Below are 27,666 nucleotides of genomic sequence, written 5' to 3' on the forward strand. Positions count from 1 at the left end.
AAACGGATTAATTTTATTACTACTTCTCTAGCATATTCACCAAGGCTTTGAGTAGAATTCACTAAAGCGCTGCGCCATATTCATCGACGACGCTTTAGCATCCCTTGGGCCGTAAGCATTTTCACATTGGGCTGGGCCCACATTTGCTAGCCTATCAAACAAACAGTCCATCGCAGACTCTCACCGGTCGAGAGAGAGAGAGAAACAGAATAGAGGTTGCAGAAACTGATTAGTTCTCCGATCAACGACCGCCGGAGAAGAAGAAGAAGGAGAAGAAGAAGAAGGAGAAGAAGAAGGAGAAGGAGAAGGAGAAGGAGAAGATGCTTCCCACCAATTCATCGAAAGGGCGAACGAGCTCTTATGCTCGACAGAATCCCGTTTTCCCTCAATACATCCGCAGAATAGTCAAGGTTCAATTCTCAATCGCTCTCGTCTTCCCGTTTCTGTTAATGTTACATGTTTGTGAGCACTGTATCTGTGTCTGCGGATGTGTACGTACATGTATGTATGCTGCTTTACTTTGCGCGTCGATCAGATCTCCGATCCTAGCTCCCCTGTGCATCGGCAATTCGCATTTGTGCTTCCTGCCGCTACTATCTCGAAGTTCTCCTTACATTGCTTTTGCGGAATCTAATATAAATGTACAGATATATTAAGATTATGAAATCTATACTAGACTGTAATTCTGATTCTGAATTTCAGTTACTGCTTTATTAGGCCATCTTGTTTGGTAAAGGATTATGATTATCTAATCTATAATATCGAAAATATAATTAAATAAGCTTTACCATAGTAGTTCGCATGCAAGGAGGATTTAATTAAAGTGATTGAAGTTTGGATGGTCAATTTTGTTTTCTTCTGCAATTATAATGTTTTGCCAAAGAAATGAAGGTCATGGATTGTGCTCTAACTGAATTATAACAGCAGGTTAAGGCTTCAGTGGGATGTTCAGTGTAGTGAGAATGAGTGGTTGAACAGTAGTTTTGTTCAGCTCTTTCCTTCTTGACAAAAGAAGTTTGTTTTTTTTAAAAAAAAGTTATTTAAAGCATAAAACTGGAGCTTATTAAAAAGGAGGTTTCTTTCTCTTCAGTTCCCTTCAAAGCTTTCTCACATTTTTAACATTTGGCACAACTTCTATATTTAGAGTAGATGAAGTCCAAAATAAGCTAGTTTGAACAAGTCATTAGGTTGTTAGAGCTGAAAACTAAAGTTACTTACTTCACAAGCGGTTTATTTTGACGCACATCAAAAGAAAAATATTACACTATTTTTTGTGAGTTGATATGGTGCTGCACAATGAGTATGAATCTCCCATGCATCCATCATCTACATTGTACTACCTTCATGCTAAGGGCATTTGGCTGGAATTCTCCTTGCAAATAAGGAAATGAGATAAAGTTGAACAGAGTGAAGAGATATCATTATTTCTTTTTCCATTTATCATGAAATCGGTGTGCATTATGTGTTTAAGTGTTTATGGGCTTGCTTTATGCTTTCAACTTAGTTTTGGTTTCCTAAACAATTTCATTTCTTGTTGACTGCAATCCACTCAGACCATCTAACATAGCTTTGAAATTTTCGACTTCTGATAATTAAACTATATTTTAGAAGCATATTATTCAAGTGCTCGACATGTAAAAGTTAGAAACCCACCTAGAGCTCTCAATATTGCTAATTTATGCATTCAAACCAACCATCAGCCTTCAGAAAATGGTGTAATTTGTAATTCTTACTATTCTTTTCTCTCAATTTAACATTTATGTTACTCTCTCAGTGGCAACAAATGGACATTGAATATACTTTCTGGCAAATGCTTAACCTATGCACCTCTCCAAAAGTGGTGTAAGTATTTATCTGTTTCCTATATTTTTGTTTTTGTTGCTTGTCTTCTGGATCTATATGCTGCACTTTCATTCTTAATCTTTTTGCATGTGTACTTAAACTATTAATTAAGCAGGTAACATCACTTCTTTCACAGTATATGATTAATGTTCACTACATAAGTAGGCATATGGGTACATGGAAACTTTTGATTAAATTGTGCTTTTTGGAATATATGCTGTTTGATCATGGAGAAATGAGAATAGGGGTTTCCAAGAATTGACAGCATTTTGAATATCTAATTCATATCATATCTTTATTGTCTTAAAAAAACTTATTTACTCTGGTTTTGGTTCTGCATTTTGCATGTGCAACTACTGATGCAGATATCAGCACACTAAATACCACAAACGTAAGTCTTATTGATTTATATTCTATTATGGGCATTCATGCACTTGCTTTTTTGGTTCTTTTTTATTTATTTTTATTTTTTATTTATTCTATTTCCCTGCATTAATGCACTTGCTTTTCTGATACTTTTGAACTGGAAAATAATCTACTGTGATATTTCCCTTATTCCTGACCGTTTAGCTGCGTGCTTTAGAGGAGTATTATTTGAAGCACATATTACTGGTTGAACTAGCTAGAATTGGTAGCTTTTTTGCTGGGTGGAGCTGATAAGCTCAAGCATTTTTTTTTTCTTGAAAGCTCATCCTGCCGTGTGCATTTGCCTGCTTGCCAGACTAAGCTCAAGAACATAAATGTGCTATTCTTAAAGTAACAATTGTTAAAATTCATACCAGGATATATCAAACTTTGATCAGTCTTTTTCTTTGATAATAAGCAAGCTGAGTTTGAACTCAATGACTGCTGCTGAGCTTTGAAATGAATTGTCTGATCCATTACTTTTTTCTATTACACACAGCTTCCTTGATAGTTTGTCACAATTCATTTACTTAGGAATGAGTTTCCTATAGCAAATTAGGAATGTGGTAATTTTGGTGGCTACCAAATTTACTAGTGAAATGTTGTCAATTATCTGTAATAACAAGCAACAATTATCAAATTGCATGGATTTGACTGGTTTCCTAACTTATATGTGGTTAAACATTATATTTTGACTGCAGAAACAAAGAACCAATGGGCACGTGATGATCCTGCATTTATTGTAATATGCAGTCTTCTTTTGATAGTTGCTACTTTAGCTTACTGTGCTGCGTAAGTATCCATTACTAAAGACAAGAACACTGAACACCTTTTAACTTCACTAAGTTTTGTCACTTATGGAACTCTAAATTTGTACTTTTGAAATTGTATCAACAGAAATAACAGAACTTCATTGGTGTTAAAGGATGGGGGACAAAAGGCAAATTAGCACTTTAGTGAAATTAACCCTTAATTTTATCATAGCATTCCAAAATTTAATTCCATGCTAATATCTTCCATTTACTGCCATTTCATGGGTTGTGCTTTCTTATATAAAAAAAAACTCAAAATTTTCCTTCATATATGCTCCATAGAGCTGATGCTTACTGCATTTGCTTGTCTTTCATTTTTGTTTCAGGTATGACCATAGTGCAGGGCATGCTGTTTTTGTAATTATCTCAGTGTTGCTTTTTCATTTTTTAGTAACCGGAGCTGTATTGGCTACATGTTGTTGGTAAGAGCCAATAGTTAATCTAGTCATATGCAATCATTCTCTAATCTCTTTTTTTACATTTTTGTGAAAATGAATCTCCTTTTTTTTGTTCTGACATCAACAGCTGCAGAGAATTCTTCCTCACTTTTTCATTCTGACTCTTGGTCTTTGGTTGGACCATGTATTATTGTCTCTTCTACTTTCTTTCCCATCTGTGTTCCCTAAGAAGCTTGCCGGGCCAAACTAAATGCTGTCTGTATTATGTTGTTAGAGAGAAGTTCTCTAAATGTTTTCGTTCCATTCTAATGATATATGTGTATATTCAGTACGCTCTGTATTTGGACTTCTTTATTTTTTTCACAAAAAAAGACCAGCATTATACTATGGAGTAGTTATTTAAAACCTCAATGATGTAATTTCCAGAGTGAATAAGGTGGTTCATGGTAAATCTAATATTCTAATGTGACAATGTCCATACAGGTTCTTGACAAACAATTATCTACGAGAGGAAGCTCCAAGCAGTCACGTGGTGGAACAACGGGTCGAATGGCAAGTTTAGATCTCTCCATGTCCCGAGTTTGTCTATTCCTTTCTTTCTCTGTATTGCTTTGACATCATTTGTTCAAATCACTGTTACTACAGTTGATGCGGATAATTTAATGGTTGATTTTCAAATGAAGAATGGAAAGTTTATGGCACTATTCTTCCTATCTTTTCAATGCACTTGAGTAAATTAATTTGAATTTGGATTTATTCATTAATTTTTCTTCACCCTTTTTTCCTTGTGAAGGTTGTATGCATTTGATGTCCACTGCAACTCTTTCTTCCCAATGTTCATCATGCTTTATGGTAAAAGCAAATTTGGAATATTTATGGTTTAACTCAACATGTTGAAAGTTGAAACGCTACTAATCTTTTTATTTGTTTTTTGTAACAGTCGTACATTATTTTCTTTCCCCTATCTTGGTTACTCATGGTTTCATTCCCCTTCTACTATCAAATTTGCTCTTCATGATTGCTGCATCCTACTATCATTACCTCAATTTTTTAGGTTACGATGGTAAGATAATTCTACTTTGATGATTTTACTCTAAAGAACTTGTTGACTCCCAAATATGTCTAATAATCATAAATTTACCTACCCTGCAGTATTGCCCTTTTTGGAAAGGACCACGTTCTTCCTTTACCCAATCGGCATTGTCATCGTCCTTTCACCTATTTGTAAGTAAATAAGCCTCTTCCTTTTCTCGCTTAACTTGCATTCATTTACCACTCTGATAACTTATCTTCCTTGTAGTTATTTTGACGGGCTTCAATCCATCAAGGTATTTCATGAACATTTACTTCAGCAGAGCGTTGTGATCGCAGCTTAGACTTGTTATAGGTACATATTACTACCTTAGATACCCCTTCAGATGCCACGAGCTGTAGGACAACCGAGATGCAATCAATCATTTACCGGTTTCATTATATGTTATAGGTACATATATTACTACATTAGATACCCCTTCAGATGCCATGAGCTGTAGGACAACCGAGATGCAATCAATCGTTTACCGGTTTCATTATATCTTCAATGGAACAACGGCCGTGTTTATGGCATAGTTCTCTGGTATGGCCTTTTACAGTTAGGAATGATAATTGTAATTGAGGGGAGGTGTTAGTGTATTTGTATGGTGAAGCTATTGAGTGTAAAGATTTTGTTTTCTTGATTGTGCACTAATTGTCAATGATGAAACCACAGCTTCTTGCTTGCACTTTGCCTGAGAACAGTGTTGTCTTGGCTTAACATTCTTATTGTCGAGCAGTGTAGAATTTACCCTAATTTATACAACCAAGTCAAATGTTAAAAATGCTTTGCTTATTAAGTTATTTCAATATTTGGCTCCCAAGTAATATTTTTGACATATTAGGTGTATGGCTTTTAATTTTTTACTATAATTAGTCATTCTGACCAAATCTTTAATAAGAAAACAGTTGGAATGTTCAATTCAAAATCATACTTGTTTTGACACCTTGTTACTTTTTAAAGTGAAAATATACAGTTAAAATAGAAAATAGTTTTGAGAGAACAACAATATGTATATGTGAATAAGACAAAAGGTAATGACTCATTTAGTAACAATCTTTACTAACAGGATGTTTTTCAAGCGAAATAGGTTTCGCTTTTCCGATCTCACGTGCCAACTCGACCCACCTATGTTGACCAATAGTTATTGCATGAATCATGGTCCACACGGCTGTGTGGACCCAACCGTATGGACTACGGTCTAAAAAAAAAGTTAGAATGTGTTATGTTTTCAATTTAAAATCATACTTGTTTTGACACCTCGTTACTTATGAAAACATATCGTTGTTTTGACACTTTATTACTTGTAAAAACATACTGTTCAAATAAAGAATAGTTTTGAGAGAACAACTGTGTAAATGTGAATCAGACAAAAAGGTAATGACTCATTTAATAACACTCACACTCTTTACTAACGCGATATTTTTTAAGCGAAGTGGCTCCACTTTTTCGATCTGAAGTCGGCATTCTCAGCATAACTTTCGAATTTCATGGGCCTAAAATCTTTACACCGAATCTAACAGGGAAAATTACATAATAATTGCGATTCTAAAAGTGGGAATATATCCTTCCTATACTCACTAAGTGGAAAACAGGAAAAGTGGTCATCCTTAAAAATCTGGAAATAGCATCTGAAATTTAGATGCTCAAAAATAAAAATTCAGGCATCCATCGCTGCACCGCCAAGCACAGCTTTTCAAGTACCAGTATTCTCTCAAAGAAAAATAAAGAAGAAAATCTATAGTACTTATCTGCTATCTTAGATTCTCACTAGTGTGGTGATTAAGCTGCATAACTTAGCTTATTAATTCTTAATCAATCTGCTATCTGGTTAGTACTGTGGTCATTCATTATTGTACTATTTCCTTGGCCCTCTGTCCCTACATTGTCACCCCAGTTCATCCCTCTTTCATTTCCACTTGTTTTTAGCCCAGATTTTCTTGGCAGAAGGGCAAATAGGGGCGGTGGCAAAATGAGGAGATTTGCAGAACCAGCTGTGGGCATCCTGCTGTTCTGGCTATGCTTCTTCGGCGGTGTCACGGCAGCGGCGGAGTACGTGAAATACAAGGACCCAAAACAGCCGGTTGGGGTTAGAATCAGGGACTTGATGAAAAGAATGAGCCTTGCTGAGAAGATAGGGCAGATGACCCAGATTGAGAGGCATGTTGCTTCCCCTGATGTGATCAACAAGTATTTCATTGGTATGTATGTAGATTTAAACAAAAATCAAATCTTTACTTAAACCCACTATTCAGAACTGTTAAAGTGAGTGTCTTTGTAATCTATTGCATAGTTGGTGTTAGAAGAATGAATCTTTTTTAGATGACGAGGGAAATCCATAGCCACTATTCGAGAGTGTGTATTGCGTAAACTATGTGGACGGGCCTCCATTACTTGAAGATGTGCACTGGGTAAATCTCGTCTTGTGACGGTTAAACCAGTCTAGGTTGTTGATAGCTTAAATCTCGTGTCTTGTGACGGTTAAACCAGTCTAGGTTGTTGATAACTTAAATCTCGTCTTGCGATGGTTAAACCAGTCTAGGTTGTCTATAGTTTAAATCTCGTCTTGTGACAGTTAAACCAGTCTAGGTTGTCCATAGCTGACCTTCTCAAAGCAAGAAGGCCTATAGGCTGCTCCCGAAGGAAGTTGAACTTGTAATTTTGTTGTTACCAATCAACAACTTGACCAATTTGGTTGGGTTCTCCCAAGGATGAATCTTTTTTGTATTATTATGCTATGCCGCTATGGGTTGTTTTTGAAAGGATTTGGTTTGTGGCAGGGAGTGTGTTGAGTGGTGGAGGGAGTACACCTGTGCCTAAGGCCCCTGTTGAGGCTTGGGTCAATATGGTAAATGAGATGCAGAAAGGTGCTCTTTCTACCCGCCTCGGGATTCCTATGCTTTATGGAATCGATGCTGTTCATGGCCACAACAATGTCTATGGGGCTACGGTTTTCCCCCATAATGTCGGGCTTGGAGTCACAAGGTGAGTATATGAGTTACGAGTATGACTCCAAGAAAGCGTTTTTACTTATATTTTGGGTTTACATGATAGTGACTAGGCCTTTGCTTCAACTATTTGTGTTAAACTTATGATAGAGATCCCGAACTTGTAAAGCGGATTGGAGCTGCGACTGCACTCGAAGTCAGAGCCACGGGACTCCCTTACGTTTTTGCTCCCTGCATAGCAGTAAGTAACAACGAGAGAGCGTTTTGTCTCTTCCGATTATTTGTATCTGTCTGATTTTATGATTTCGTAGGTCTGTAGAGATCCTAGATGGGGACGATGTTATGAAAGCTATAGTGAAGATCACAAGATTGTACAAATGATGACCGAGATCATACCTGGCTTACAAGGAGACCTCCCAGCAAACTCCCGTAAGGGCATTCCCTTTGTTTCTGGAAGGTAAAAAACCCCGAGTTCTTATCTTTCCATCTTGGCTATCTAGTTCGGGTTTGTTTCTTGTTTAAACATTATTCATTTGGCTATGGAACCGATCTCTTTTGTGTGTGCATGTTGTTGTGGAATATATATTTGATATATGGAATCTCTATAGATTAAGCAGTCTTAGAGATTTAGGTAGGTAAGACATATGGAAACTTGTTTCATATTCGTAGTCTTCTAGCACTTATTTATAGGGATTTGTATTCTCTTTTCTATATGACAGTTTGAGACAATATACGACATCACATTAAGAAATATTCTCTCTTTACTTTCATAACACAGGACAAAAGTTGCGGCCTGTGCTAAGCACTTTGTGGGAGACGGTGGCACGTTCAAGGGCATTGACGAGAATAATACCGTTATTAGCCTAAATGGGCTGTTCGATATCCACATGCCTGCATATATTGATTCGATCAGAAAGGGCGTTTCAACCGTAATGGTATCTTACTCTAGCTGGAATGGCATGAAGATGCATGCTAACCGTGCCCTAATCACGGGTTTCCTCAAAAACAAACTCAAGTTCCGAGTAAGGGAGAACTATCTTCAAAAAAAACAAAAAAAAGAATTTAACGAGCTGAGCTATTGTTTTTGTAATTGTAAAGTATAAGCTTTTCTGTTTGCCCGTATTTCAGGGATTTGTCATTTCGGATTGGGAGGGAGTTGACAAGATCACCGATCCACCCCGGGCTAATTACACTTATTCAGTTCAATCTGCAGTTCTTGCGGGAATCGATATGGTCTGTCTAAGTTTTATTAGTTCTAAGGTCTTCTCGTTTTGGTCATTTTGCTAAATTGGTCTTCGACTCTTCGTATAACTCAGGTTATGGGTCAGGAGAGGCTGGCGGAGTTTTTAGATATCCTCACTTCCCTAGTGAGGAAAAATGTAATCCCGATGAGCAGAATAGATGATGCCGTGAAGAGGATATTGCGGGTTAAGTTTGTGATGGGTCTGTTCGATAACCCGATTGCTGATCTCAGCTTGAAGAACCATCTCGGGAGCCGGGTTCGTAACACTTTTTGAATTCCCAACATTTTTTTTTTGTTATTCTTTCGAATTCCCCGCTTTAATCCATTACATTTGTTAATAGGAGCACAGAGAACTGGCAAGGGAAGCTGTTAGAAAGTCACTTGTGCTCTTGAAGAATGGAAAAACCGCAAATCGTCCTTTACTTCCCCTTCCAAAGAAAGCAACAAAGATTCTCGTGGCTGGAATCCACGCGGATAACATAGGATACCAATGCGGGGGCTGGACTATAACCTGGCAGGGTCTCGGAGGCAACGACGTTACAATTGGTACGCATTTTCTACATTTTGAATGCGAAGTCATAGTGGTTATATTTTGTTAAGAGTCTCACATTGATAAAATAAGAGAGAATATATGGGTTTATAAGGTCATTAGTCAGACCAGCTAATTTGTTAGATTCAATCTTTTAGTGTGATTTGGCCTGCATGATGATAGCCCAATTGAGTGACTCTAGCCCAATCTTAGTTTATAACATATTTCAAAGTTGACTGCTGATAAACTATCAATGTGCTGATATGTACTTAGGGACTACGATATTATCTGCTGTGAAAAGAACGGTTGATCGTTCTACACAAGTCGTCTACCAAGAAAATCCCGACGCAAAGTTTGTGAGTGGCAACCACTTCGATTACGCCATTGTTGTTGTCGGGGAGCTTCCCTATGCGGAGATGTTCGGTGACAGCTCGAATCTTACGATAGCTGAACCCGGTACCAACATTATCAACAATGTGTGTGGTGCTGTCCGGTGCGTGGTGGTCGTCATCTCGGGCCGCCCGGTTGTGATGGAGCCCTATGTTAACAAGGTAGATGCAATTGTCGCGGCTTGGCTTCCGGGAACCGAAGGCCAGGGCGTTGCTGATGTCTTGTTTGGTGACTACGGGTTCACGGGTAAGCTTGCTCGCACTTGGTTCAAGTCGGTCGACCAGCTCCCGATGAACGTTGGCGATCCCCACTACGATCCCTTGTTCCCTTTCGGGTTTGGTCTCACGACAAAACCTGTATAAGCCGAGGCGAAAACCGTGGTTTTTAAGGATAGTTTTATGCTATCTACTTGCCATTTCAATCTTCAAGCAGACATCTATCATGTTATCTTAGCTTCATTTGGATAGTCCAGCTGATGTTGAAAGAACATTATCAGTGTAACATGGAACGGTTTCAGATAATCTTAATGAAGCTCATGCATTTTATATATACATGAATTGATATCTCCATGAATGCCCACCTACTTATGGTTGATATGTGTCACTAGCTAATTAACACATGAATTGATATCTCTATGAATATGACAAATCAAATGGGTTGGCCTGTTTAGCCTGTCAGCCCGTCCAACACAGGATGGGTTGGGAAAATTCCAACTCGTATAAAAATGGCCCAACATAGCTTGTTTCTAGATGAATTTAAGACGGGCCAGTCTATATGGGTCGAGCTGACCCGTTATGATAGCTCTAAGCTCCAATTCCTATGGCAATTTATATCGTGGATCCTGGTTCAATACAAATAATTTGACTTCATAATGTATAGAGTTCATGTTTATAATGTACAAAATTTATGTTCATAATATAATAATACATATACACATAAACATCAATAGAGTCAATAGTACTTAAAAAAAAAAAACTACTATACTATATTTCTCATTAATCATTCATTTAATCATAAATGCGTGACATTTTATTAGTTAGTCAATAAATAACATAAAAAGTGAATAAGAAACATCACGGGGTGTATTTTACATGACTAAATTTTCAATCTCCGCGTAAGGCTTGACATGATTTAGGAATATTTTTTTGACAACTTTTTGTGGGCATGCATTTTACTTTTAGAATTTGCAATGAGAACGTGTTGTCATTTATTGTTTGTAGCTTTCTAGAAAGTTATTCCACATATCATGTTATAAGAAACGAGTTTAGCTCATTGGTTCAGTAGATAATATTTGAAAAAAGAGATTAATGTTCGAATATCAACAACAGTAAAATAGGGATTATGCTCAAAGTTTGAGCAAAGAGATCAATGTTCGAATATCAACACCAACAATATAGAGATTATCTTCAAAGTGGACATATCCCTTGTACGGACCGAAATTTACATCCTAATAATCTACATACACACATTTTTACTCTGTGTTTATGGGTATCTTTTGATTCATCTCAAAAAAAGTGTCTATTCTTTTTATTACTCTATTTCTCATTTATCAATAGAATCAAGATATGTGACGAGAGTTCACTAGAAACATGATTTTTGTATTAGAACATTATTTTTGTTCTCAATTGAACTCGTCACATAAAATTGCACATGATCGTTATTATTTAATTATTATTTGTGAGACACTTCACGTTCAAATTGTCATCTTCCAAAACATTGATCGTAGAGTGCTGGCCTGGAGTTGGACATGCTTTGGGGAAGCATGGAGAAGTGACTATGATAGTTCATACATAGCACATTGGGTTAATGATGTTTCATTGGATATTTGGATGGAATATAATATATGTTATACATTAAATATTTAGTCCTTGATATTTGGATTGAGGATAATATATGTGATGAATATATTAAATACAATCTAAATTTTTAAGTCTAAAAAAAGTGGCATAAACTCAAGCATATAGATTCAGGCTAACCTTGGGGTCGGTTGCATTGGAAGGTCGCAAACTAAACATGAGCTTGGAAGATGTACTTGAGAGATTAAGGATATGATCAACCGATGACGGATTAACCTCTTAAGGAAGTGGAGGTTGCTCGTATGGATTCTTGTTCGTAGGATCAACATGCATGGAACAAGGTGGCCATGGGATCACGAGGTTGACTTCCACGGTCGGTTTCTGAAGTCAGCCGGCATGATTGTTGGACAAAGACCAAATCTCGCAAAGGCACCCTATTTATGTGGAAGTTGTTGGAAAACTAGAATAAATAGTCGCATAATCTATTGGATAGATGCATGCAATTGATGCAATTATCTTGGAAATAGATGACCTTCCTTGAAACAGTGCATACTAATCCTCAAAATAATCTTTCTTATAAAGGTATTATTATTGATGATTGTAAACATTTTATTAGCTCCTTTGGGATTTGTTTTCATTAGTTACATTCGTAGATCAACGAATCAGGTTGCTCATGCTTTAGCTTGAGCGGTCCGAAGAGTTCGTGATGAAGCTGTAATTGATTAAAAACTTCTTGCATTAATCAAATTTTGATAAACAATCTATCATTGACCAAAAAAAAAATAAAAAAATTCATAGATTTTTTTCAATGTTCAAAAATAGCTATAGTGACCCCCCCCCCCCCCTCCCCCTAATGTTTCAAACATATCAAAAATGGTGGGGAAGGAATATGATGGAATGAGCAGAAGGTTGAATCCAGCGCAACTATTGGAATTGACATCTTCATAAGATTTGAACCCCACCCTTCTCTACACGCCACATCTAGATGAAAAAAAAATTTGGTCCGATTTATAAGTCAAAAAAAAAAAAAAAGTCATTGTCACTTTTTATTTCTTTATATATTAATTGACCTGAAAAGGATTCCATATAGTTTCGAACATATTCTTGAGAATAATGTTCTCCGCGTCCACACTAAAAAAAATACCCATTATGAGAACTTAATTTGTTGGGTATTCTCTCCGATCAGTCCAAAAAATATTTATCTTTTGATTTACATAAAAAATTGTAACGGTTATTAAAAGATTCCGTCTAATAACTTTAGCTGACAAAGAATCATAAGAAAATAAATCTAACATAAATTACTCATATCTAATTGCCTAAAAATTTATTAAATTGATTTTCTACCCACCATCTCTAATGTCAGAAAATTCATTGGGAAACGTTCCCAACGGATGGATGGGTGGAAATAATGCATACTAACGGACAGATTCCTCTCATTCAAATTATATTTCTTTAATCTCATTTGTTTAAGTAGCAAACGGTACTAACCCCACTCAATATCCAATATAAATATGTATGTATAGGCAGAGTAAACATCACTCAATTTGTTTGGTGTATCATTGCCATTGACAGATATCCCCTCCAAGATTTGAGCTTCCTCTATAGTCTACAGGCAGGTAAAAAAACAGTTCAAGAATTCATCTTTCCCTTCATTTCTGGGTTCAACCAAGATTACATTTTTATTCTTTGCTATATATGTATGTATGTATATGAGTATATGAGTATATGTATGCATAATGACAACTGGTTCATCTGTAATGGTGTGTAGTTGGGGGAGAAGGAGAGCAGAAGTTGAATGGGGGTGGCTAAAATGGGGAGATCTGCAAGACCCTTGGTGGGTTTTGGGCTGCTGGTTTTGTGCTTAATGGCAGCCATGGCAGAAGGTGAGTACTTGAAGTACAAGGATCCCAAGCAGCCACTGGGAGCTAGAATCAAGGATTTAATGAAGAGGATGAGTCTTGAGGAGAAGATTGGGCAGATGACTCAGATTGAGAGGAAAGTTGCCAGTGCTGATGTTATGAAGCAGTACTTCATAGGTATGCATTTTCACCAATGTGATGTTGTGTTGATGTTTAGATTTACATGTTTATTACTTGCAAATGTTTTGGTTTTGAATGTCAAGAACATAGGGTTTGTGTTCTTGTAGTGTTTCCTAGGTAAACATGGAACCTTGCTAGAAATCTAGGTATGAACATGGAAAATAAGAAAGTGAAAGAGAAGGGCAAACCTAGGCACCTAGCCAAGTTGGTAGGACTCCCAAGCCGTCTATTGACCTTCTTGGTTTGAGTTGGTCAGGTAAACCAGAAATCAGGTCTGGTTTACCCACATTGTGGTCTTTTACCAGCTAGGGTCACAAGGCGAGTTTACCCCGTGCCTGCCCTCGTGTATTGGTTGCGGGTTTCCTCATCATCCAAAACGAAGAAAATGAAAGAGAAGAATGTACTATTGTTGTTGCTTTACTTGATGATATGAACCCAAACTTAGTTCCACCGCCAAAGCTAGCTCGTAAGTGTAGGTTTGCCTCATCAGTCATCCCCAACCCACGAGGCCCTAACTACTTTACAAAGCTAGTTTACAAGTGTAGGATTGACCCGAGCCTTATATATTGACCCCGAATGCCCTTGGATGCCTCAATTGTTGTTGAGTTGGTAGTGAGTTGAATTGTGCTTTGATTGTGACAGGGAGTGTATTGAGTGGTGGAGGAAGTGTGCCTGCACCTAAGGCCTCTGTTCAAGATTGGGTTAATATGGTGAACGAGATTCAGAAGGGGGCACTTTCAACCCGCCTAGGGATTCCTATGATCTATGGCATTGATGCAGTTCATGGCCACAACAACGTCTACAAGGCCACCATTTTTCCTCACAATATCGGGCTAGGCGTCACCAGGCAAGTACATTACAAGCGTGTTTACTTTCTTTCTCGTTCTTGTTTGTATTAGATCAACATAGTTCTGCTTCATTGGTGGCTTGTTCTTAGCGGTTTTTTGACATTATGCCAGGGATCCAGAACTTGTGAAGAGGATTGGAGCTGCAACTGCACTTGAAATCAGAGCCACTGGCATCCCTTACGCTTTTGCTCCTTGCATTGCAGTAAGTCGATGAAACATCATGTTCCCCACACATTCCCGCTTTAAGGTTGTTTGGTATCTGATTATTGTTTCGATCTAGGTTTGTCGAGACCCGAGATGGGGGCGTTGCTACGAAAGCTACAGCGAAGACCACAAGATTGTGCAGATGATGACAGAAATCATTCCTGGTTTACAAGGCGACCTCCCACCCAAATCCCGCTCTGTTCCCTTCGTTGCTGGAAAGTATGCTCCTCTAATCTTCTCTCCCATTTACGCCTATTAAACGTTTCGTTTGTTGTGTATCCACACACTTCATTCTCGCAAGAAATGCATATAATTGTCAATAGTTCACTACATATACTTGACATTTTTTTTTGAATACTACTGACTCTGTTACAATGTAATATCTGTTCATAACTACTTTCTCAACCTACTGAAGCACAAAGAGTCAATATCGTCTCCACTGAGGCTCAAACCCACAACCTCCCATATGGGAGAGCGTGCCACTCGACCACAAGATCATTGGCACATATACTTGACATTTGCTTCTTCCAAGTTTGTGTGATTTGGCCTTAAATTTGGGAACCACCACCCGGGTTGATCTTGTTTCTTGTATATATCTTTGTATGTAAAGGACGAAAGTTGCTGCCTGCGCGAAGCATTTCGTGGGGGATGGTGGGACGGTTAAGGGCGTTGATGAGAGCAACACGGTGATCGACATAAAGGACCTGTTCAGCATTCATATGCCTGCATACTATGATTCAATCAAGAAGGGCGTCGCCACTGTTATGGTATCTTACTCAAGTGTGAATGGCGAAAAGATGCATGCTAATGGCAACCTCGTAACTGGCTTCCTCAAGAACAAGCTCAAGTTCAGGGTAAGGGCGATAATTCGATAAACGACTCCATTACCTAAAAACTATATCCGTTATATCAGAAAGTCTGAAACTGCTGCAATTCTTGTGGATTTTGCAGGGGTTTGTCATCTCGGATTGGCAGGGGATTGACAGGATTACTAACCCGCCTCACGCTAACTACACTTATTCAGTCCAGGCAGGAATTCTCGCGGGGATTGATATGGTAAGCCAAGGAGGGGTTAACATAACTTATATAAGACGTTTTGCATAACAACATTCTGAAAAATGTGTTCTTTTGACAGATCATGGTCCCAGAGAACTATGCAGAATATCTTAGCAGTTTGACAGAGCTAGTGAAGAAGAACGTTATCCCTATGAGCAGGATCAACGACGCTGTGAAGAGGATACTGAGGGTTAAATTCGTGATGGGACTTTTCGAGAACCCATTGGCAGATCTCAGCTTGGCAAATCAACTGGGAAGCCAGGTAAATAATGCCAATTGGCCTATTGGCATTCAAACAATGAGTTTTGTGGCCTATTGGCCTTAGTTTGAGCAAGTCAGTTATGAGAAACTTAAGTTGGTTTACCTTCTTTTCTGATCCTTTACCGGTTAGGGTCACATGGCGGGGTTTACCCAGTGCACACACTCGAGCAGTGGTTTTGCGGGTTTCCTTTGTGATTCAAGAAACAATGAGTTGTGTATTTAAGTGTTTATTGGGTGCATTGTTTCTTGCAGGAACATAGAGAGTTGGCTAGAGAAGCTGTGAGGAAATCTCTTGTGCTTCTGAAGAATGGGAAGAATGCCCATTATCCATTGCTGCCACTCCCTAAAAAAACAGCAAAGATTCTTGTGGCTGGAACTCATGCAGACAACTTGGGGTTCCAATGTGGTGGCTGGACTATTGAATGGCAAGGTGTTGCAGGCAATGATCTCACTGTGGGTATGTTCCAACTGAATTCCTTCCACCTAATTTTCGATTCCTGGTATCTTATCTTAAAGGGTAAAATTGTCATTTTTATTACTTCTATTCTCCTCCTAGCAGCACTGTTGCAAAAATCGGCCTAACCGCCCCTAGGCCGTGGTGATTTTCCCCTAGGCAGCCTAGGTGCCTAACTCAACCGAATTGCCTAGGTGCCTAACTCGACCGAATTCAAGCCGAGTTAAATCGTCCAATTCGATCGAGTTAGCAGAGTTAACTTAGCCGACTCGTATATAAATATAATATGACATATAGTTAGCCGTCTAAGTGTTAGGTTATTCTACCGCCAAATTAGGACCTAGCCCCTACTGCAACCCTACTTTGAAGTAATCAAAAATGTTAATTTTGTTTTTCAACATAAATTACTTGTCTGAAATTTGGTCCCAAGAGCATCTATGCACTTTTTGATCCCAATTTTGAATATTTTTGTTTATTTTCATTAAAATGTGTTTTGAAACTAAAGATGAATATTGACAGGAACCACCATTTTAACTGCTGTGAAGAAAACCGTTGATCCTTCAACACAAGTGGTGTTCCAGGAGAATCCCGACGCGGAATTCGTGAAATCCGGCGGTTTCTCCTACGCCATAGTTGTCGTCGGCGAGGTGACGTACGCGGAGATGTTCGGCGACAGCGGCAACCTCACCATAGCCGGAACCGGCGGCAGCGCGATAAACAGCGTCTGCGGGGCGGTGAAATGCGTGGTGGTGGTGGTTTCCGGCCGCCCAGTCGTGATAGAGCCCTACGTGGCCAAAATGGACGCCCTTGTGGCCGCTTGGCTGCCGGGAACGGAAGGGCAGGGCGTCGCCGACGTGCTGTTCGGCGACTACGGCTTCACCGGCAAGCTGGCTCGCACTTGGTTCCGGTCGGTGGATCAGCTCCCCATGAACGTCGGAGATAGCCATTACGATCCCTTGTTCCCCTTCGGATTTGGACTCACAACTAAGCCTCTGTGAATTGAAGCCATGAAAATTTAAGGTTGTTATCAGGATTCACTGATATGATGCCATTGTTGAACAGAACAGACAAGACAATTTGAATGTTCCAGACAAGATCCCACGATTTATGCATGTTGTCTGAAAGTTCAATCAATTTTACTCCGTATTAAATTTGTTTTGTTTGTGTTTTTTGACTTTTTAATTATGTTATCTAATTATTCCAGATGTTTATAATTACTAATAATATAATTCAATCCACCGGAGTATAATCGTATAAAAATGTGATCTTTGGATACTTCAATAATCCTTGTCTTTGTGTTGTATGACATAAAATCCATATTTAATGTCAATCTTTTGTGTTTCATATGTAATTTGGTAATTGATAATTTCGTTATTTAGTTACATCCAATAAAAAGGACTAACATACATAATTTGATATTGTACGATACAATTTGTTTATAAGTAGTTCACGTTATTTAATTTTTTGTATCAAGATTCTTGTTGCATTATTTGATGGTAAAGATGTGACCATTAATATTCATTGCATTTTTTAAACAACTACAAACAAGCTGGTAATATGTTTCAAATTCAGCTCATTGTGTATATTGACTTTCTTAATTTCAGCTGATCAGTTATATATGGACAATCTAAGATAGTTTACCTTGATCTTGTAGTCCTCTACTAGATAGGATCAGAAGTCGAATTCCATCCAAAACACACTTTTAATAATTGTAGATTTAATTTTTTTCGTAAATCAAAGAATCAGTAACTATTATATTATTAATTATTTAGTATAAATACAAGCTAGAATGAAATTTTGTATTTTTCTTTCAATAAATAAATATAAAAATGTCAAGATCTCAAGATCAACAACCTTGCCAAATAGACAAAGCTAAGGTTTTGTCCGATTAGTGATCCTAAACTTAGGGAAGAGAAGTTAGTTTGAGCAAAGAATTTGTCTTTGTCCTTAACCTATAAAAGGGTATTGTCGATCTCTCTAAACACTTACCCTTCATTCTTAATTTGCTTCTTCAATTCGAATAATTAAAAAGAACTTATTGTTTATTCTCCAAAAAAAAAAAAAAAAAAAAAGAACTTGTTGTACCCTTATGCAGTGTGTGTAGTACCTGAGGGAAGTGAATTTACCATCTTACCCATGAAGGTTTCAAGAACCACTACTGCAGTCCCCTTGGTGGGACTGTTATTGGTGGTGTTTGCGTGCATGGCGGCGAGGGCAGAATCGGAATACATGGTTTACAAGGATCCAAACCGGAGCATGACAAGTCGGATCAGGGACCTGATGGGGCGGATGACGTTGGCGGAGAAGATCGGACAGATGACGCAGATTGACCAGGAGAATCTGACGGCGGTGATCGTCCTAGATTACGGTCTCGGCAGCGTATTGAGCGGCGGCGGCGGGTGGCCTCGGCCGGAAGCGACGCCGTACGACTGGGTGAACATGGTAAACCGGTTTCAAAGTGGGGCTGTTAATAGTAGGCTTGGGATTCCCATCATTTATGGCATTGATGCAGTTCATGGCAATAACAATGTCTTCAAGGCCACCATTTTTCCTCACAACATTGGCCTTGGAGCTACAAGGTATGCTAATTAAGCCAACCCACATTTCCCACAATTGTTACACCATAAATCGGGTTCATATTGCTTTGTGAATTTGATACAAAATTTTTACACTTTCAGTAAACACATTTTGTATCTACAGTTAATATATATGTAAATAAATAACTTGATAATTGCTAACACATAATATGATAGCTACAAGTACAAAAACTATCAACTGCAGATACAGAATGTGTATATAGAATTTAAAAGTTACATAATATGATAGCTATAGGTATAGAAACTATCAACGACATGCACAAAATGTGTCACTGTAAATACAGAATCTGAATGTTATTTTTTAATTAGGGTCTACAATGTAAGGTAGATCCTGGTCCATGGTATAATTTGCTCATTTCCACAAATTATTCTGTGGACTTGAGTTCACCTTGCAAGGTGGACCTGAATCCAAAAAATACACAATTTACTTTTTAAAAATTTACAATTTGCGATGATCCTGTATTATATTTACAAATCCTCAAAACTTAAAAACACAATTTATATACTAAATATGTTCACAATATATTTGAAAGAGGTGGGCCCGTGGGTGTAATATATGATTTTTGTGCATTATCTTCAACAATCCGAAAGTTTTAAAGCTAACCATATATCTTAACACATTGCAGAGATCCAAAGCTAGTGAAGAGGATTGGTGCAGCAACTGCTCTTGAAACTAGAGCTACAGGCGTCAATTACGCTTTTGCTCCATGTCTTGCGGTATACTATATATATTATATTATGTTGTCTACTTGTCTTTTTCGATTTTTCCTATGTTTCATGGGACAACTTAATTGATGAAATTACATGTTTGAGGAACAACAAAAATATATACATATATGCAGGTTTGCAGAGATCCAAGATGGGGAAGGTGCTACGAGAGCTACAGTGAAGATGTAGAAATTGTGAAATCCATGACAGAGATTATACCTGGTTTACAAGGCGACGTCCCCAACAATTTTTCTAGGGGTGTTCCTTATGTCGGTGGCAAGTAAGTCCAAAAATATTTTATGAACCTTAAGTTGAAATCTCAAATTTCAATTCATCCACATTTTGTTTAAGGATTAATTATTTGCAATAATATAATACCTAGGACAAAGGTTGCAGCTTGTGCAAAGCACTACGTAGCAGACGGCGGAACAACAAAGGGTATGGACGAAAACAACACCGTGACGGATTGGCATGGGCTGATGAGCATTCACATGCCACCATACCCACCTTCCATCATCAAGGGCGTCTCCACCGTCATGGCTTCTTACTCCAGCGTTAACGGCGTCAAGATGCACGCCAACCGCCATCTCCTCACCGACTTCCTCAAAGGCCATCTCCGTTTCCGGGTAAACCCCAAACATACTTCAATTTGGTATCAGAATCTGACCCTAATCTTACCTTAGATTCTCCATTTTCCTTGGTTTCTATATGTAAATCTTGTTTCTGTGTAATATATAAGCGGTATTTGGTAAATGACTGTTAGCTGATTGAGTTAGTGAGTTTGACTAGTTAATAGCATTAGCTGATTGTAGAAAAGTGTTTGATAAATTAGCTGTTATTGTTAGCTGATTACAACTAATAGTGGTCAAATAAGTTGATAGATTAACTATTTTAAGGAACAGGTGATAATTGTTTTGGTGTTTTTGTGTAGGGGTTTGTGATTTCGGATTGGTTGGGTATAGATAGAATCACGGTGAAAGAAGATTCCAACTACACTTACTCGGTGTTAGAAAGCATTAACGCTGGGATTGACATGGTTATGGTGCCTAACAACTACAGTAGGTTTATTAGCACTGCATTGTCATTGGTGAAGAACAGGTTCATCCCAATGAGCCGGATTGATGACGCTGTCACTAGAATCTTGAGAGTCAAGTTCACTATGGGCCTCTTCGAGAACCCTTTCGCTGATTATTCTCTAGCCCACTATCTTGGATGCCAGGTATATATATTGATATTCTCTGTGTTATAAACAAAGATTAGGCTAGGGTCGCTCAATTGGGCTTATCAATCTTGCATAGGCTCATAGAGATTTGGCAAGGGAAGCAGTGAGGAAATCACTTGTTTTGTTGAAAAATGGGAAAGATGAAAAGCAACCTTTGCTCCCTCTCCCCAAGAATGCATCAAGAATCTTGGTCGCTGGAACCCATGCCAACAACCTTGGTTATCAGTGTGGTGGTTGGACAATAACTTGGAAAGGTCTCAGTGGCTACATAACTGCTGGTAAACATCAAAACCTTAACATTTTTTGAATTGAAGCATGTGCTCCATCTCAACTAAAAGACTAAGTTGATAGTCGGATTGCACATTAATAGCTCACGCACCCTCACGTGGTGGGTTCCAAGCAAATTGAAGCATGTGCTCCATCTCAACTAAAAGCCTAAGCTGATAGTTGGATTGCACATTAATTATTATGAATTGTTGATTTAGTTTTTGTTTCTTTTTGTTCTTGAAGGAACTACGATCTTGAGTGGAATTGCGAACGCGGTTGATCCAGCAACACAAATAGTGTACAACGAGAGCGCCAACAAGGAGTTCATGAAATCCAACGACTTCGCCTACGCCATTGTCGTTGTCGGAGAGAAGCCCTACAGCGAATACTTCGGCGACGACCTGAACTTGACCATCCCGGCGGCCGGCCTCGACACAATCAAGAACGTCTGCGCCGCCGGCGTCAAGTGCGTCGTCGTGCTCGTCTCCGGCCGACCACTCGTCTTGGAACCCCATCTCCCGTCCATGGACGCCCTGGTGGCGGCGTGGCTCCCCGGCAGCGAAGGCCAAGGCGTGGCGGATGTCCTGTTCGGCGACTACCCGTTCACCGGAAAGTTGTCGCGGACGTGGTTCAAGACCGTCGATCAGCTTCCGATGAACGTCGGAGATCGTCACTATGACCCACTCTTCCCCTTTGGGTTTGGGCTCACCACCAAGGGTAGTAGACATTAGGGGAATTGAAATTGCATTTTCCTTTTATTTAATTGTTACAATTTACCTAAGGGTAATATCGTAATTTCCAAGTTTATGGATTTTTTTGTCCTTATTGAAATATATTTTTCCCATAATCTTCTATCAAGTAGAAACTATGAACTAGCTTTATATATATATATATATATATATGTATTTTTTTAATCCGGTGAAAACTAACATTAATTTGCAAATTGCGAACTAAAAAAAAAAATAACTTACAAAGAAGAAATATTATAACAAGGTTCCAACATATGACCAAGGTTCTAGTGTTTTTGTAAATTATGCAATATTTAAAGAGTAATAATGCTACATTCTCTTAATATTTATCTCATTATGTTTCAATGTTTGATTGATTCTATTTGTATTATGAATAATAAAAAGATTCATTTTTAACGTATGACTGGTGGGGTCAGTTCATTCTTAAGAACTAATGAATAAGAAAAGTTGCTAATTCACACTAACCAATGAATTCTTCGTTTGGATTGATGATTGCTTGAGAATATTAAAACTTTAGTTGTTACGTTGTTGATTTTGTCAATACGAATTTTGCTTTTGTTAAGCGATCTACGAATCATGTCTTCCCCTAGAGAAGCAATTTTAATTTAATATGTAATTATAGGGAGTGGCATGACACTCTTTTGGCTTTCTTTATGTTGTCTTATGATGTTTCTCAATAATAATATTGCTTTAAAAAGAAAAAGAATTTATTATTGTCACGGCAGTAAGTCAACACTACTAGGTAAAATCAAAGACAAGAAAAACACCCCTCAAAACAAAACAAGAAAAACAATATTATTCATAATTAAATATACAAAAAATAATTAACTTAAAAAAAAATACAAAACAATATGCATGATAGTATGATACTCCGTACAATAATAACTCGTAGGAAAGGGACATTATTACGGAGTATATTTATGACTCCTATAAATATGGAAATTCTTTCTAATTTGGCGAAATTTTATACTCTTTAATTATTGTGTCCTTATCCAACTACCATGTAGTTCATTTGTTTGAGCCCGAAACTCAATAATCAGGGTCAAATGTTGGTGCGAACAAGGGATCTATTCACTTTGGATAAAATCTTACACTATCACGCGCTGTCAAAATTATTCAAATCTCCATCTCTCCTTTTAAATACGGATAAGGGATCTATCCATTTTGGATATAATCTTACCCTATCACGCACTGCCAAAATTCAAACATTCGTCGTCTTTTCTTTCAAATACTGCCAAATAAATTAGTCAGCTAAACTCGTGCAAGTAAGATTAGGTTAGTTTGGTAATATGATTGGACATGCGTTGGCATGGCATGAAAAGATAATAATCCAGCTGTTTCAGGTAACGGATCAAATTAATTAAAGTAGATTATGATCGCCTAAAATAGTAATTATTTATAATTACTAAATTTATACTTTTTCCAACGTACCAAATATTACAATATATATATCACAATATTATTTCCTAGGTTCTCTTGTGCAGCCTTCCTTTTCTTCTTCTCCCTCTCTTCTTTTCTGCAAATTTTCTAACTCAAAACTCCACTGGACCGAAACTACCCTCGAGAACCATGAAAATTCCAAGGCTTTCAGTCCCATTACTGGGGCTATTAATGTTGTGTGCATGCATGGCCGTGGGGGCAGAATCGGAATACATGACTTACAAGGACCCCTCGAGGAAGATAAGTAGTCGGATTAGGGACCTGATGGGGCGAATGACTCTGGAGGAAAAGATCGGGCAGATGGCGCAGCTGGAGCGCCAGAATTTGACGGCGGCGGTTCTCAGAGATTACTCCATCGGCAGCGTGTTGAGCGGCGGCGGAAGCGTGCCGCGGCCGAACGCCACGGCGGCGGACTGGGTGGAGATGGTGAATGGGTTTCAGAATGCGTCGTTGTCTAGTAGGCTTGGGATTCCGATGATCTATGGGATTGATGCAGTTCATGGCCACAACACTGTCTACAAGGCCACCATTTTTCCCCATAATGTTGGACTTGGAGCTACAAGGTATAAATTTTCATAATATTTATATTGTAGTTATCGGGTTATTGGCTTGGTAATCATACTTTAATTTTTTCAGTGACATATTCATCTTTTTGGACAACATAGGATAGTTTATTTCCTTGTGTTCCTTTGCAAACTGGGATTTACCAGTACATAATTGTGTGGTTTTCCCTGGTCATCACAAAAAAAAAAATATGTATCATCCTTATAAATAGTGAAATAAGCTAGGTAGATATTTATGGCATAAATGTTTTAAATTAATAAATATTTAAGATCGAGCACCAATGATGTTGTGGTCTAGTGATATGAAGTGATTTTGTAATACTAAAAAAATAAAAATAAAAAAAATTAGGGCTAGGAATGATAGCACTAACCCCATACCCTAATATATTGCAGAGATGCAGATCTAGTGAAGAGAATTGGGGCAGCTACAGCTCTTGAGGCTAGAGCTACAGGCATTCCTTATGTTTTTGCTCCCTGCATTGCTGTAAGAATATAATTCCTTCTTTTTTCTATGATTTATTCTGCCAATTAAAATGGTTGAAAAAAATATGAATAATATTAATGTTAAATGTATGTTAATATATCAGGTTTGCAGAGATCCAAGGTGGGGAAGGTGTTATGAAAGTTATAGTGAAGATGTAGAGATTGTGAAGAGTATGACTGAGATCATACCTGGTTTGCAGGGAGACATCCCTGCTAATCACCCCAAAGGCATTCCTTATGTTGGTGGCAAGTAAGTTCTTCAAAACCACTCAATTTTACCTCTCATATATCAATGGTGAAATATTTAGAATATAGGAAAAAAATGGTCTGAAACTAGAACAGACCACAATAAAATTCAAAAAGCTGCTCAAAACAGTTTTTTCGATTAGTAATCATCTATTAGCTAATTTATTAAATATCTTTCTACAATCAGCTAATGCTGTCAACTTGTCAATCCTACTAACACAGTTAGCTAACAGCTATTTAGTATTTACCAAACATCCAATAATGTTTTTGTAGGACAAAAGTAGCAGCTTGTGCAAAGCACTTTGTAGGAGATGGGGGAACAACAAAAGGAATCGACCAAAACAACACCGTTATCAACTGGCCTGACCTCACGCATATTCACATGCCCGGATACCTCCCATCCATCGTCAAGGGTGTCTCCACCGTCATGGTCTCATACTCCAGCTTTAACGGCGTCAAGATGCATGCCAATCGTTATCTCATCACTGAATTCCTCAAAGGCCTTCTTAAGTTTAGGGTATGCCCATTCTCATTATTTTATTTTTATTTACTTGCACACTTTCACAAAAGAAATGAGGGCTTCCATTCCGAAAACACCTTCAAATAACAACTGTGAATTTTTTTCGCAAATTAAATAAATGAATACTTATGTTATAATTTTTTTTTCAGGGTTTTGTAATTTCAGATTATATGGGTATAGATAAAATCACGTACCCAGAACACTCAAACTACACCTACTCGGTTTTGAAAAGCATAGAAGCTGGCATTGACATGGTTTGTAGCTACCTTGCTTTATATTCTTTGTGTGTATATTCAATTTTTGGTTTTACGACTAACAAGTATGTAGTTGACGGTATAATTATGATGCAACTAATACAGTTGAGTCATGATGAAATTAAAAATGTTTTTTTTTTAGAATAACTTTTGTTCATATATGCAGGTGATGGTGCCATATAACCACACTGAATTCATAAGCACTTTAACCTACTTGGTGAAAAACAACTTCATTCCCACAAGTCGGATAGACGACGCCGTTAAGAGAATATTGAGAGTCAAATTTACTATGGGTCTCTTTGAAAATCCTTTGGCTGATAATACCCTTGCACATCATCTAGGAAGCCAGGTCAGCAATTCACATATACCATATATATATAAATATAATCATAATCAGGTGAAAATCAACCTTAATCTGGAAACCTACCTAAAAGATTGCACCACAACTACTATATGATTGTACTGCTACAACTCCCAGACATACCTTATGCATCCGGGTGCGATCCTTTATAAGTTTACAAGCTTGCATATTAAGGTTAGTTCGCACCTGATTATGGACTTATTATATTCCATAGATTTTGATAATGTTAGTTATCGAGCTGAGTTTAATGTTATGTGATGGTAATCTGATTGTGATTATTAGGCCCATAAAGAGTTGGCAAGAGAAGCAGTGAGGAAATCACTTGTTTTGTTGAAAAATGGCCAAAACTCCAATGACCCTTTACTTCCTCTACCCAAAAAGGCAGCAAAAATATTGGTTGCCGGAACTCATGCTCACAATAGTGGCAATCAATGTGGTGGCTGGACAATCACTTGGCAAGGCTATCCTGGCAACAACATTACTACCGGTATGTCTGTGCTGTTTGGTAAATAGTTGTTAGCTGATTGGGTTAGTAAGTTTGACTGGTTGATAGATTGTAAAAGAATGTTTGGTAAATTAACTATTAGTTGATAGCTGATTACATACAAAATGAATTTATCAAAAAGCTGATTGATAATGTTATCGAGTTTACAGGGACCACCATTCTAACGGGCATAAGTCAAGCAGTTGATCCGAAGACAACGGAAGTGGTGTACGAGGAAAACCCCGACGTGGAGTTCGTGAAATCCAACAATTTTTCCTACGCCGTCGTGGTGGTCGGAGAGAGTCCCTACGCCGAGTTCTTCGGCGACAACCTCAACCTCACCATACCCGACCCGGGCCTCAACATCATCTCTAACGTTTGCCAAACCGTCAAGTGTGTCGTCGTGCTCATCTCCGGCCGGCCGCTGGTGATCGAGCCGTATCTGGCGTCGATTGATGCTCTGGTGGCCGCGTGGCTCCCCGGCTCCGAAGGACAGGGCGTCGCCGATGTCCTGTTCGGGGATTTTCCGTTCACCGGAAAGCTGCCGAGAACTTGGTTCAAGAACGTCGACCAGCTGCCGATGAACGTCGGCGATCCCAACTATGATCCTCTCTTTCCGTTTGGGTTTGGACTCACCACTAAAGTATAGGCTATACTAAGGGTTTAGAGTTTTATCATGTTTTATGCAATTATATTACATGCATTGACCCAAATTATGCTATTTTTAATTGGGTTCTAAACAATACCCTAAACGAGATACATACAAATTTTCATTATTGTTGGATCGGTGTCCTTTAGATCCTTATTAATTGAGATTGAAGATGTTTGTATAATCATATCCATAAGAAAGTCAAGACATGTGTGATACGCTTAAAAGGAAAGAATTAATATAATGAGAGCTAATTAAGGAGACGTTACAGTTATTATTAGCCTTTTGGCAAATAGTGACGGAGAGAGCTAATCAGGGAGACGTTATCAGTTATTATTAGCCTTTTGGCAAATAGTGACGGAGAGAGCTAATCAGGGAGACGTTACCGTTATTATTAGCCTTTTGGCAAATAGTGACGGAGAGAGCTAATTAAAAAGACGTTACAAAAATCAACATCTATCTTAATCGTAATTTATGTGACTACAATGATTTTAGATAATTCAATTCCTTTAGGTTTTTACCATGGGGAAACAATGTGGGATGTATTATATATGACGTTCAAATCTATTGTTGCCACTAAATGTGGGATCCAAGGGGCTTTCATATATACATCCCAAAATTTCAACTTTCATACTGTTACTTCATAGTGCTAATTACTTTTTCTGTCAAAAGTGGTCTTCTATCAAATCAAACCATTAATTCTTCCCACCACTTCATGCATTTTTGTTCTTGTGGTATACATAACTCCATAGTACATATGTCCAATCCAGGCACACTACCAAAAAAGAAAAAAAAATCTACATATTTAAGTGTGAATTAAATAATT

At 38.1% G+C, this 27,666-nt stretch overlaps 5 protein-coding genes across 14 annotated transcripts; all 5 read left to right on the forward strand.

Annotated features, from left to right (window-relative positions):
* Positions 1–38: 38 nt before the first annotated feature.
* LOC109191665 (protein unc-50 homolog) lies at positions 39–5,225 on the forward strand. Of its 8 annotated transcripts, none has more exons than XM_019342295.1 (12): positions 39–269; positions 306–410; positions 1,775–1,842; positions 2,208–2,233; positions 2,949–3,039; positions 3,386–3,481; positions 3,941–4,009; positions 4,251–4,309; positions 4,398–4,520; positions 4,610–4,681; positions 4,758–4,844; positions 4,941–5,225. In XM_019342295.1, the coding sequence occupies exons 2-11, from the start codon at positions 321–323 to the stop codon at positions 4,820–4,822; spliced, it is 759 nt and encodes a 252-aa protein (XP_019197840.1). In that variant the 5' UTR covers positions 39–269; positions 306–320; the 3' UTR covers positions 4,823–4,844; positions 4,941–5,225. The 8 variants fall into 8 exon arrangements, 7 of the variants coding, with proteins under 7 accessions (XP_019197840.1, XP_019197833.1, XP_019197839.1 ...); XR_002055968.1 differs by having other exon boundaries at positions 40–269; positions 4,758–4,933; positions 5,000–5,225; XM_019342288.1 differs by having other exon boundaries at positions 40–269; positions 303–410; positions 4,758–5,136.
* Positions 5,226–6,119: 894 nt separating this feature from the next.
* LOC109191669 (beta-glucosidase BoGH3B-like) lies at positions 6,120–10,190 on the forward strand. 2 transcript variants are annotated; one of them, XM_019342303.1, is made up of 10 exons: positions 6,120–6,359; positions 6,459–6,730; positions 7,310–7,514; positions 7,628–7,718; positions 7,789–7,934; positions 8,256–8,499; positions 8,606–8,710; positions 8,794–8,976; positions 9,062–9,266; positions 9,523–10,190. In XM_019342303.1, exons 2-10 carry the CDS (start codon positions 6,502–6,504, stop codon positions 9,999–10,001), a joined length of 1,887 nt encoding a protein of 628 aa, XP_019197848.1. In that variant the 5' UTR covers positions 6,120–6,359; positions 6,459–6,501; the 3' UTR covers positions 10,002–10,190. The 2 variants fall into 2 exon arrangements, with proteins under 2 accessions (XP_019197848.1, XP_019197849.1); XM_019342304.1 differs by having other exon boundaries at positions 6,464–6,730.
* Positions 10,191–12,944: 2,754 nt separating this feature from the next.
* Positions 12,945–17,467, forward strand: LOC109191663 (beta-glucosidase BoGH3B-like). 2 transcript variants are annotated; one of them, XM_019342287.1, is made up of 10 exons: positions 12,945–13,051; positions 13,204–13,471; positions 14,117–14,321; positions 14,434–14,524; positions 14,603–14,745; positions 15,137–15,380; positions 15,478–15,582; positions 15,662–15,844; positions 16,096–16,300; positions 16,817–17,467. In XM_019342287.1, exons 2-10 carry the CDS (start codon positions 13,231–13,233, stop codon positions 17,293–17,295), a joined length of 1,896 nt encoding a protein of 631 aa, XP_019197832.1. In that variant the 5' UTR covers positions 12,945–13,051; positions 13,204–13,230; the 3' UTR covers positions 17,296–17,467. The 2 variants fall into 2 exon arrangements, with proteins under 2 accessions (XP_019197832.1, XP_019197831.1); XM_019342286.1 differs by having other exon boundaries at positions 16,096–16,297; positions 16,814–17,467.
* Positions 17,468–18,344: 877 nt separating this feature from the next.
* LOC109191619 (beta-glucosidase BoGH3B-like) lies at positions 18,345–21,868 on the forward strand. The gene is made up of 7 exons (XM_019342230.1): positions 18,345–18,876; positions 19,521–19,611; positions 19,737–19,882; positions 19,985–20,228; positions 20,534–20,821; positions 20,901–21,102; positions 21,335–21,868. Exons 1-7 carry the CDS (start codon positions 18,434–18,436, stop codon positions 21,820–21,822), a joined length of 1,902 nt encoding a protein of 633 aa, XP_019197775.1. The 5' UTR covers positions 18,345–18,433; the 3' UTR covers positions 21,823–21,868.
* Positions 21,869–23,355: 1,487 nt separating this feature from the next.
* Positions 23,356–26,854, forward strand: LOC109191641 (lysosomal beta glucosidase-like). Its single transcript, XM_019342256.1, has 8 exons — positions 23,356–23,843; positions 24,237–24,327; positions 24,431–24,576; positions 24,846–25,089; positions 25,242–25,346; positions 25,513–25,695; positions 25,990–26,194; positions 26,362–26,854. Exons 1-8 carry the CDS (start codon positions 23,410–23,412, stop codon positions 26,838–26,840), a joined length of 1,887 nt encoding a protein of 628 aa, XP_019197801.1. The 5' UTR covers positions 23,356–23,409; the 3' UTR covers positions 26,841–26,854.
* The last annotated feature ends 812 nt before the right edge of the window (positions 26,855–27,666 follow it).

This window comes from Ipomoea nil, unplaced genomic scaffold (genome assembly GCF_001879475.1).
Source record: "Ipomoea nil cultivar Tokyo-kokei standard unplaced genomic scaffold, Asagao_1.1 scaffold1708, whole genome shotgun sequence".
NCBI lineage: Eukaryota > Viridiplantae > Streptophyta > Magnoliopsida > Solanales > Convolvulaceae > Ipomoea > Ipomoea nil.

Excerpts from the sequence above, each read along its gene's own strand:
- LOC109191641 (XM_019342256.1), top strand. The coding sequence starts at position 23,410 with ATGAAAATTCCAAGGCTTTCAGTCCCATTACTGGGGCTATTAATGTTG. Across the intron at positions 24,328-24,430 it reads TTTTTGCTCCCTGCATTGCT|GTTTGCAGAGATCCAAGGTG; the intron begins GTAAGAATATAA and ends TTAATATATCAG. Across the intron at positions 26,195-26,361 it reads TGGCAACAACATTACTACCG|GGACCACCATTCTAACGGGC; the intron begins GTATGTCTGTGC and ends TCGAGTTTACAG.
- LOC109191665 (XM_019342295.1), top strand. The coding sequence starts at position 321 with ATGCTTCCCACCAATTCATCGAAAGGGCGAACGAGCTCTTATGCTCGA. Across the intron at positions 4,310-4,397 it reads AATGTTCATCATGCTTTATG|TCGTACATTATTTTCTTTCC; the intron begins GTAAAAGCAAAT and ends TTTTTGTAACAG. Across the intron at positions 4,682-4,757 it reads CATCGTCCTTTCACCTATTT|TTATTTTGACGGGCTTCAAT; the intron begins GTAAGTAAATAA and ends TCTTCCTTGTAG.
- LOC109191669 (XM_019342303.1), top strand. The coding sequence starts at position 6,502 with ATGAGGAGATTTGCAGAACCAGCTGTGGGCATCCTGCTGTTCTGGCTA. Across the intron at positions 7,515-7,627 it reads GTCGGGCTTGGAGTCACAAG|AGATCCCGAACTTGTAAAGC; the intron begins GTGAGTATATGA and ends AACTTATGATAG. Across the intron at positions 8,977-9,061 it reads AGAACCATCTCGGGAGCCGG|GAGCACAGAGAACTGGCAAG; the intron begins GTTCGTAACACT and ends ATTTGTTAATAG.
- LOC109191663 (XM_019342287.1), top strand. The coding sequence starts at position 13,231 with ATGGGGGTGGCTAAAATGGGGAGATCTGCAAGACCCTTGGTGGGTTTT. Across the intron at positions 15,381-15,477 it reads AGAACAAGCTCAAGTTCAGG|GGGTTTGTCATCTCGGATTG; the intron begins GTAAGGGCGATA and ends TGGATTTTGCAG. Across the intron at positions 15,583-15,661 it reads TTCTCGCGGGGATTGATATG|ATCATGGTCCCAGAGAACTA; the intron begins GTAAGCCAAGGA and ends TTCTTTTGACAG.
- LOC109191619 (XM_019342230.1), top strand. The coding sequence starts at position 18,434 with ATGAAGGTTTCAAGAACCACTACTGCAGTCCCCTTGGTGGGACTGTTA. Across the intron at positions 19,612-19,736 it reads CTTTTGCTCCATGTCTTGCG|GTTTGCAGAGATCCAAGATG; the intron begins GTATACTATATA and ends ACATATATGCAG. Across the intron at positions 20,229-20,533 it reads AAGGCCATCTCCGTTTCCGG|GGGTTTGTGATTTCGGATTG; the intron begins GTAAACCCCAAA and ends GTTTTTGTGTAG.